Here is a 10941-nt window from a genome sequence, read left to right as displayed (position 1 = left end):
TTTCATCACTATATGATGTCTGTTTTGTTCATATATGAACCCAAGTCATACGTTGAAGCTTCCAAATCTAATTGGTTGCTTCTATACACGTTTGAATTGCTGCTTTTGAAGCGAATAATACCTAGCACTAATTTACCTCCTCATAAAGTAGCAATCGATTGCCACTAGGTTTACAAGTTCAAGCATAATGTTAATGGTACTATAAAGTGTTACAAAGCCCGCTTAATTGCTAAGGGATATACAAAAATGGAAGATCTCTATTTTTTTTATACCTTGTAGCAAAACTGATCACAATTTATTTTCTTTTAGCTTTGGCTACTATTCCTAACTGACATCTCAAGCAACTTGATGTGAATAATGCATTTTTCATGGAGACCTTAATGAAGAAGTGCACATACAACCCCCAGTTGGCCTGCATGTTCCTAAATCTGGACAAGTATTTCGATTACAGTGATCCCTTTATGGCCTTAAACAGGCGATTTGTCAATGATATGCATGCCTTTCTTCTGTATTCTTGTCCAATGGATATCACCATTCTACATCTAATCATTCTCTTTTCCTCAAATTATCTTAATCTCACACCACAACCCTTCTCATTTATGTTGATAATAGTCTTAGTTGGTGATGATACTGCTGAAATTAATTATGTTACATCTTGTCTTGATTCTACTTCTAAAATCAAAGATCTTGGACATTTAAGATATTTCCTTGGGCTTGAAATTGCTTATAATGCTTCCGGAATACATTTTTGTCAACAAAGGTATATATTGGATCTGCTTTCTGATAATGGTATGCTTGTTTTCTTGTCCTATTTCGACTCCTATAGACTATCATACTCGTCTTCATTCCGCTTGAGGACTATTCTTTCGGATCCATCTATTTATAGGCGCTTAATGGTTGTCTTATCTACTTAACTAATACTCGCTTTGATATAGCTTATGCGATCCAACATCTCAGTCAGTTCATTTCTACTCTAAGAGCATATCATCATCAAACTGCTTTTTGTATTCTTCACCATTTGAAAGGTATCGAGGCCTGGCATATTTCTTGTTGCAAACAGTACCCTTCAACTAAAGGCTTTTAATGACTTGATTGGGCCCGATGTATTGATTCTAAATACTCCATCACTAGTTTTTCAGTATGTCTTGCTTCTTTTTTAATTTCTTAGCATTATAAGAAGCAATCAACTATTTCTCATAGTTCTTCAGAGGCAGAATATCGTGCCTTAGGCAAAATTCAGTAGTTGTCTTTTCTACTTAAAGAGTTTTTGTCTTCCTTACATTCAACTAGCGTTGATATATTATCACAATCAATCTGCAATACCAATTGCCTTTAATCCAATTTTTCATTAACACACTAAGCATATCAAAATTGATTGTGACATTGTCTGAGATTAAGTAACCAACGGTTTAATCAAGCTTTTGCCAATTTCTTATTCTGTACAACTTGCTAATGTATATATAAAAGCTTTATCTTCAACTCTCTTTCAGGCTATATGTAACAAGCTGGGAATGCTTGATATCCTTTCCAAACTTAAGAGTGGTTCTTAACCTATATATTGTTAGCAGTTTGTTATTTTTTGTTAGTCTCAATGTAACTTTTTATTAGTTGTCCGTCTTAATCAATTACGCATATGGCTTGTGTTTATTGAGTATATATACCATTACTCATTCATAATAATACAATACCTTTGTTGATCATTTATATATCTTGCTTTCTGATTGGTGTGCTACCTCCAATTACTTCTTTGCTTGTTTTGCTAATAGGTTAAACCATATTTAATATTATTTTTATAATTGAGGAACAATTGTTGATATAATGTGGGGAAATAATAACACTATAAAACCTCTTAAAAAGTGAAGATTACAAAATTTTAAATTGTCGACATGCAATACCTGTTGGTCTTCAGCGATTGAAAATTCATGTCAAGTATTGTGTCAGCAATGCATATTTTATCAATATTATCCTATTTTATTAAATGCAGAGAAGGAACGCATTTTGATGGTGCAAGGAGAAAACAAAGTTTTGACATGAGCGCAAGAGAACAAAGATGACAAGGCGTATCAGGCCCCAACTAACTTATTTTCAGCGTCAGTCAGACTCGAATCAAGTGCATTTTATTTACAGGTTTTCTTTCACACGGCTATACAAAAACTAAGGTAAAAGAAGACCAATGGTTGAGATGGATGTGTATAGGGGGCCTTTTAGGCAAAAATGATCTTGAGAATCAATGCAGCAGCATGATTTCAAGCGATAGTTGAATCCCATAATTTGGCTACCATTTCCACCTTATTGATAGCCTCTCCCTTTCCTGTACACAGTAGGGACATGGCCTCTATCGTAATCAATCCAACCTTGTCATTGCTACCCTAAGCAGACTGAAAAGTCACCTGCTCTGCGGTAGTTGTGTCATACTTGGCATTTGCCTCAGGCGTATCCTCTTCACTAGGTGGAACCAGCTGCCAAAACAGTGCTAAATACTTGTCCCAATCCTTCAGAATAGCCGCACCTTTGGTACTACCGGTTTTTTCCTTCATACAGAAATAATAAAATTTAATTGTGCATTATCATAATCAATTGATATCAAATTCTAAAAACAAGAATACATTTCTGCCTACTACATGAGTGTACATGTTAAATTCTTGTTTGTAAATAGGAGGACTTACAACATGAGCTTCAATCAGGCTCTTCAGTTGCATCTGCCCAACAGGGGCTGATACCCGTTGGATTTTTACAATTTCTCTGTTTACCTGTGAATTGATCTTAGATATAAGCATAACAAAACAATACCATGGTTTCTTTCAAGCAGCATAAATAAAAGGCTTTCTAGATATTATTATGTTCTAGAAGCATTTTCTTTCAAGGGGGAGGGGTAGTCTAAAATCGTTTGTGATTCAGAAAAATTCAGGTAAACTAAATAACTAATGCTACAAGATTTGTTAGAACTTACAAGCAAAGTTTTAAAGGAAGTTTTGGTGTTCCATGAAAAGGCACTTAGTGAGATTTGGGAAGATCTTCAAGCAGTAGTACAGTATAAGGTTTTCATAAACAGTTGAAAATGCTTCCCAAACCCATTGATTTATTATTATCTCACATTAGAGGGGGGAACAAGCGAATCCAGATAAGAACAAGAATTTTAATAGCCACGCATGCACTCATTTGTAAAAAGAAAAAAAGAGGAAACAGAAAGTAAAGTGAAATTGGTCTCGCGCAAACCTTGGGAATGAGAGTGTCGTCCTCATCAAGAATGTAAGCCAATCCTCCCGTCATTCCAGCAGCCACATTTCTACCCACTCTGTTAAGGTATAAAATATGTGATAGGCTCAGTATACCACAATTTTTTTCCAAAATAACAGATTTATTTTGTTTGTGCTTAAAAAGTGATTGAAGAGAAACAGAAGCCGAAAAAAAGCAAACTGCATTTTTAAATGTTTACCCAAACATATAAAATTTTTTACTAAGTTACACAAAGCGGGTTGGGGAAGAGGAAAAGAGTGGTACAGCTTGGATAAGAAATATTACTCACTTTCCCAAGACAACCACACAACCACCTGTCATGTACTCACAGCAATGATCTCCTGTGCCTTCAACCACAGCTTCAGCAAGAGAGTTTCTGACAGCAAATCTTTCCCCAGCTTTCCCTCTGACGAAGACCTGTCCACCAGTTGCCCCATACAAGCAAGTGTTCCCTACAATAGCTGCATCCTCAGGTTCAAACCCCGTCTTGTCAACAGGAGTGATAACCAACTCACCTCCAGCAATGCCCTGGCAATAGTCACAAATAAACATCAGAACATTATGCCTGAATTTCGTATCTAACTAAAAATTCAGAACAGATACCTCAAAAGAAAAGCATCCATTTCATTCATTATGGTCACAAAAAGGGTTCTTAATTCAAGATAAACCTATAGTGCACAACTAAATTACATTTGTCAAAAAACTATATCATCAAATCCTCGCTTTAATAAAGAAATTTGTCAAGAATTTTACTGATTGAGTACAGTACACAACTAGGATACAATAATTAAGTAACTAGGCCCCATACTCTCCACCAAATAAATGAATCATAGGCACAAATTTCATGTTTAATTTACTAAACCAGATCTTAGGCAACCCAAAGCAGCAGAGTTGTAGTAAGATACCTTCCCAACATAATCATTAGCCTCTCCTACCAGTCGAATGTTCATTCCAGGTGTCAGAAAGCAAGCAAATGACTGCCCAGCACTTCCTGTAAAACTGGAACAGGGAAAACATCTTTGTTAACTTTAATTTAAATACAAATATTGGATCTTAAGCTGTAAATTTAGACATCTTACGTTATATTCAACTGTCCTGCAAAACCAGTGTCACCATACTTCTTTGCAATGACACCAGCTATACGCCCACAAACAGCTCGATCAATGTTGTATATTTTTACAGTCTTATTAACCACCTTTTCATTTTGAATGGCATCTGCAACCTGGAAAATAACGTATTTAATATTTCTGGCTTGTGTGACTTTTTCTTATAAAGCACAGACAACCATTTTCCTCATCTCATTCCCATATTTTCTCAAAAAGAAAAAGACATAGTTAATTAAAAAGAGAAAAACAGGCACGTTTCAGAATTATAGGTGTTAGGAATTTGGCTCCATGAGAAAGTCAAGTAGGAATACTTTCCCCATTCAACACTTCAGACTCTCAATTTTCACTTTTTTACCCTTTTAATGAATTAAATTAACTTCACGAGACATAGATTGTTAAATTGTTAAGTGTTATTTTAATCAAAGAATAACATTTGTTTCAATAAATTTTTTTGAGAACTATGAAATCAACTCCAGGGAAATTAGATAACTAGCACTTCTTCCACGTGTAATACTACTTTAATAAGATAGAAATATAAGAGAAAACAAAATTTGTATTAAGTAAATTTTAGAATGATGGCAAGTGCAAACTCTGGAAAGTCATCATCCTGTCCACAATCTTGAGCACAGGAGTCCTAGCATTTGAGCACTGAATGTGATTGACATACAAACTGATCTAAAGAAGAAATATTGCCTAAAGGACGTCAATAATAGTTTTAAATTTTAATAACATCTATAGTTGTTTTACCTCTGGATCTGCTAGCAAACCATCATCCAGAACAGGACCATTGGTATGAGGCTCCTGGTTCCTAATTTCTGTACTGCTCCATTTAGATAATCCAGCACTCTGAAAATGAAAGGTTAATCACACAAAAGTAGTGATGCAGACAATTCAAATCAAAGGAAATTAATGAAAAGATATATATGACATAGGCAATTCGTACAGAGAGAATATAACTCAGATCTAGATGCTGAGTTTTTGCTAGAGATATGTCTCTTGGTTGCAACAAATCAGTCCGGCCAATAACATCATCCAATTTATCATACCCTAGTTGTGCCAATATGCCTCTTACCTGATAAGAAAACAATATTTATTCTAGAAAGGATGAGGAAATCATTACATAATCCAAATTTCAAAGTGTTAAACGAAAATTAAATCAATAACAGCAAGTCCGAAACAAGAAAAACTAAGATGAACTTGAAAGATATCAAAAGTGCCCCAAAATACCTCCTCAGCTACATACAAAAAGTAGTTGACAAGATCACCAGGTACACCAGGAAAGCGAGCCCGCAATTCTTCCCTCTGAAATGCAATGGTAAATTCATATTGGACAAATGACCAGTAATGATTATATTTAAGCATCAAATAACAAATCAGTCTTATAAGTACCTGACTAGCAACACCAACTGGGCAATTATTGGTGTGGCAAATGCGGGCCATAACACATCCAGTAGCGATCATTGCAACAGAACCAAAGCCATATTCATCAGCACCCATTATTGCTGCCATCATGACATCAACTCCGCTTCTAAATCCACCATCAACTCTGAGAATAACCCTTTCTCTAAGTCCATTTTCAATCAGTGTCTGCAAGAAAAATCATTCTCAATCAATTAGCACATAAAAAGGCGGACATAATGAAAATATATTTTAATCACACAATTTCGTGATTCAATTATGACCTGGTGAGATTCTGTAAGACCAAGTTCCCAAGGACCTCCTGCATGCTTGATGGAACTTATAGGGCTTGCTCCAGTTCCCCCATCATGTCCTGAAATCTGTAAATTGATCACATTATGATATGTTATGATTCACAAAGGAGAAATGCATATCCAAGAAACATAAATTGAAGGTAAAAAAATGTATTGAATTACAGGTCAAAGTAGACACCTGTATAATGTCAGCATTGCCCTTTGCAACTCCAGATGCAACAGTGCCAATTCCAGCTTCAGCCACCAGTTTTACGGACACCTTTGCCTTTGGATTCACCTGTTCAACCATAGATTTTTCTTCAGCACCTAATTACTAAATTCCAATGAGTAAAGAAAGCAAGAGTGTCACCTGATGAAGATCAAAGATCAATTGAGCAAGGTCCTCAATAGAATAAATGTCATGATGAGGAGGTGGAGATATAAGAGGAACTCCCGGTTTAGAATTTCTCAACCTTGCAATATACATGCTAACTTTTTTTCCAGGCAATTGTCCACCTTCACCGGGTTTTGCACCTTGTGCAATCTTGATTTCTAACTGATCAGCATTTGCCAAGAATGTTGGAGTGACACCAAACCTTCCTGAAGCAACCTGGAAAAACACAATACGTTTGAGGGAGGTTGTTAGTGTACAATTAATAGTTGTTAGTGTACATCTAATAGTTAGTGGTCAATTATGGTCAATGGTCAACCAAAGTCAATGGTTGACCATAGTCAATCATTATTAGTGTTATATTCCTGTGTAGTTGTACTCTCTGCATCTTGCAGTATAAATATATAGATGCACAGAACTCTTGTATGACACTTTTGATAATTCAATAAATTCAGTTCTGTTAAACATATGTCTCCTTTCTCTCGCTCTCGTGATTTTACAATTCATGACCATTAAATTAAAATCACATACATGCAAGGCATGAGCTAAACAAATCAGATCAATGTATATAATTAGGTTGACTAAATGTCAACATTCAGCAGGGAATAACAGTTTCCATATAGCTGTATGCTATAAAGATCTTGTAAAATTGTAAAATATTTAACTATAGAAAGAACCAAAGGACTTAGTTCGTCCATCCAACGAATTTCCCAGCATTACACAACTGGAATAATAACATTACTATAGTAAAAAAAAAAAAAAGTCATTGAAGATGCTTTAATTTTCAGTGAACTAACCTGCTTTATGGCACTAGTAGCAATATCCCCATTTTGAAGACCCTTAAGGTGTGGAAGTGTGGGAGAGTAACCATCAACAACATCTGTAAGTGGTTTCCAGCGAATAGGATCCTGAATGCAATACATAAATACATTGGATCATAGCTGAAATGCAAATTAGTTCAGAAAAAAAATGTAAAAGAATAAAATAAATTGCTTGTTGCTGAATATTAATGTATCAACACCAATAGTTATACTGGAACAAAAGTTATTATATTACCTCGCCACCTTCCCCTGAATTTGATTTTCCACCTAATCTGTTCATGGCAACTGCGATTGCTTCATGAGTTTCTCTGGAAATAGCTCCAAGTGACATTCCCCCAGTGCAAAACCTTTGCACAATAGACGAAGCAGGTTCAACCTTCCCCACAGGAATTGCAGCACGATCACTCTTGAATTCAAGAAGATCACGGAGAACCTGAAATGAACAATGGATATCTTACATTAACCTGTTTAATAAAATGTATTTTAACAGTATGAAAGTAGGATCTCCAGGAATCACATTCACAGGTCGATTAGCCAAATATTGCTGATAAACTGAAAAGGCGCTTTGACTTTTCTGACGAACAGCTTTGTGGAGCAACTTTGACATTTCTGGGTTATTTGCATGATACTCCCCTTTGAGAATGTAAAACAAAAACAGTCAATATATATAGCACCCAGAACAAGAGTGTGGTGAAAGAATGCAACTCCATTGATAAAGAAATGACACTCTTTCAGTTTTGTTCAAAAGCATAAAACAAAAGGACAACTGATTCCTTAAATTTAAATGGGAATCAGCACTGAACTCATACCTCCTGGTCTGGACTGTATAAATCCAAAATTTTCCAACCTTTTAGCTGTATCTTCAGAGAATGCCTTCACCCAGAAAGACAAAGTCTCTCTTGCCACCTGCACCGCATCAGAAGGGCAAAGTTTCAGAGTGATATTCATCACAATGAAAATTCACAAATACAAGTCCACGCTTGCATTGATGCTCTGTACATGAACACAGTCACAAACACTTGCGCAAAAGAAACAGTTCACAATTGTGCAAGGGTGTTGACTAACATAAGATTTTATAAGCTCGAAGAAGATGCAGTACAATTATTAAAAATGTAGCTGTGAAAGTAACTACTGCATGTAAGCAATACAGAAGTCGGTTCATTTTTTCCTCGTACTGTACATGTAACTGTACACTGTACCGTCCAATTTTCAATAGTTTGTGAATATGTTCAGTAAAGGAATACAAAGGAAACTGAAGCATATCCAGATTTGTGTCTACAAAGCAGGTCAAAAATGCACGGCATAAAAATTTGTGACTATGTCCTTTTTCGGTAACATTGATAAATTCACAAAATGATACATAAGTTAAAAATTTCAAACAACAAATATGTTGAAATAAAAAAAGAAAGGTCTAATGAAATTGGCAATGTGTAGCTAGCTGTACAACTACGATAATCTAGTGTTCTCAGGCACAGTGAACTAATTCATATTACCAGTTATAAAAATTTGAATTTTCATTCTCAGGCTTTAGTCAGTAATGTTCCTCACCTCATCAAAAGTCAATCCACCAATTTTCGACACACTTCCTCTGAATGCAAGATCAACAACTTCCTTTCCTAATCCATAGACTTCAAATATTTGTGCACCACAGTAACTATAAACAAGGAATTGAAAAAAAAAATTCCAAAAGCAAATCACCAAGGAAAGGAAAGAAAATAAATCATTAAAATATTAGATAAGCTACGTATCAAAATAACAAATTATTATACCAGCAGTATCTGGCATTAGTTGCCCTCTATTTCATTTATCACTTACCTTGAAAGCAATGAGATGCCCATTTTGGAAAGAATTTTAAGAAGACCAGCTTTGACAGCCTGAAATGCATGGAAAAACACATTAAAACATGCTAGTATTCCGAATACTATATACTATATTTGACCTATATTATTAGCATAAAAAACAGATGTATGAGATTAGTGAATTGTCAAATAAGATTAATCATCAGAGACCCACTTTTCACATTTTTATTTTCCCACGTTTACTAATGTCAAATTTAAAAATAGAATCTCCCTTTTTCTTTGTCATTATTAGGGAAAATTCATTCCGTATCCTACTTACTCTATTTTCCGTAATATGTTCAGATTTTCACTATTTCGTATAAAAGACCAAGAGTAAGGGTGGTTATTGGTGGTTAGTGTTTGTACTGCAAATCCACCAAATTATTTCATGTTCTTCTGTCGTTTAGGTTCTATTGCAGAGGAATGTAACCAGGTCTTTCTCGGTTTCTTTGATATTTATCTTCAATTTCCCTTCAATCTCACATAATCTTGATTCACTTTTCCCTTCTGTAAAAATGAGTTATCTCATTCAAAGTTATAGAATGAAACTCATTTTTCATGTATTAGTCAATCATTTTTAAACTACGCAGGTCTCCCATGTTTGCCATATTTAAAATAAAAATTAAATACCCAGGGAATATACATAGCCATCATAATTTCAAATAGATACACTAAAAACGAATGAAAAAGAATTAACTTTATTACTTTCATATCTGAAATAAAGCAAAAAGAGTGGTTTGAATTTGAGGACTAACTTTGCAATAGTTCTTTTGGGCCTGTTCAATTGATACAGTGGGCATCTTTCCATTCCTCATCAAATTAACAGTTTTATTACTCAAACGCCACTGCCGACATGTCTCCAATGCCAAGTATGGAGACACAGCACTGAAACAAACAAAACAAATATATCAGACTATGCATAAGAAAAGGTAAATGGATTATATACGCATTATTCCCATCTTCCATTGCTGCCACCAACTTATGCGAGGTAGAATTAATTTCAATAACACCAGTACACAATTGCTTCGTGTGGGGAAACAATTAGATTTATTCAAGTTTAAATGAAAATGTGGCTTCTTCAAAAACGTGTGAATACGTCTGTAACATAAACCCTGGGTTGTTATTATTTTGTCAATGTCATCTTTAGTTTTTTGTTTTATTTTCTCACCTTTATTTGATGATATTTGAGGTCCTATTTGAGCTCATTTCAATAACACCAGTAAACAATTGTTCAGTATAGGGAAAAGAATTAGATTTATTCAAGTTTAAATGAAAAAATGACTTCTGGACAAGTGTAAGAATACAACTGCAACATAAACCCTGGGTTGTTTTATTTTATCAATATCATCAGTGTTTTCTTTTATTGTGTCACCTTTATTTGGTGATATTTGAGGTCCTATTTGAGTTTGTCCAACCTATGGTTTTTTGTATTTAGTACCTTTTCCAATGAGTATTCTCGTTGTGGTTGCGTATTTTTTATTTTCTATTGAAAAACCATTTTGATGTTTCTTTCAAATTAATGGAATTCATAATTAGTTCGTCTCTTGAATTAAAATTTTGCATGTTAACAATACCTACCAACATATGTCTTCCCAGTTGCATAATTTCTAAGCTCGTAGGGTATCTTTCATTAAACACCCAAACACCATAAAGAAATGAGTTTCCAATGCAATAACTGCCATTTGGTTGAAACAACTCATGACCCTCCTTCCCTAGAATGTTCCTCTTTGCTTCTACGGTGATGTACTTCGTACAGTGTGCTAATGTCTTTGCTAGTGTTACCGTCTTTGCTAGAGTTATCATCTTCAAGGCCAACCTGTTTCTTTCTATTTGCACCATTAAAGAAGGTTCTCTAAA

The 10941-nt window shown here is 34.8% G+C and overlaps 1 protein-coding gene across 2 annotated transcripts in view; it reads right to left on the bottom strand.

The window, feature by feature from the left end:
• Positions 1–1950: 1950 nt before the first annotated feature.
• The window catches only part of LOC114186821 (ferredoxin-dependent glutamate synthase, chloroplastic), a 33069-nt gene continuing 24078 nt past the window's right edge, over positions 1951–10941 (bottom strand). For both annotated transcript variants that reach the window (XM_028074860.1, XM_028074869.1), the window contains exons 14-33: positions 9840–9969; positions 9062–9120; positions 8795–8900; positions 8056–8152; positions 7764–7879; positions 7482–7679; positions 7223–7333; positions 6405–6644; positions 6234–6332; positions 6026–6121; positions 5733–5930; positions 5571–5645; positions 5287–5415; positions 5091–5189; positions 4317–4459; positions 4143–4236; positions 3527–3765; positions 3217–3295; positions 2667–2750; positions 1951–2531 (exon numbers count right to left, since the gene is read on the bottom strand). In XM_028074860.1, the coding sequence (XP_027930661.1) occupies positions 2370–2531; positions 2667–2750; positions 3217–3295; positions 3527–3765; positions 4143–4236; positions 4317–4459; positions 5091–5189; positions 5287–5415; positions 5571–5645; positions 5733–5930; positions 6026–6121; positions 6234–6332; positions 6405–6644; positions 7223–7333; positions 7482–7679; positions 7764–7879; positions 8056–8152; positions 8795–8900; positions 9062–9120; positions 9840–9969 (2554 nt within the window). In that variant the 3' untranslated portion in view covers positions 1951–2369. The remainder of the gene's footprint in view (positions 2532–2666; positions 2751–3216; positions 3296–3526; positions 3766–4142; positions 4237–4316; positions 4460–5090; positions 5190–5286; positions 5416–5570; positions 5646–5732; positions 5931–6025; positions 6122–6233; positions 6333–6404; positions 6645–7222; positions 7334–7481; positions 7680–7763; positions 7880–8055; positions 8153–8794; positions 8901–9061; positions 9121–9839; positions 9970–10941) is intronic.

The sequence above is a fragment of the Vigna unguiculata genome, chromosome 1, assembly GCF_004118075.2.
Source record: "Vigna unguiculata cultivar IT97K-499-35 chromosome 1, ASM411807v1, whole genome shotgun sequence".
NCBI lineage: Eukaryota > Viridiplantae > Streptophyta > Magnoliopsida > Fabales > Fabaceae > Vigna > Vigna unguiculata.
This window is presented reverse-complemented; position numbering and strand designations above follow the sequence as displayed.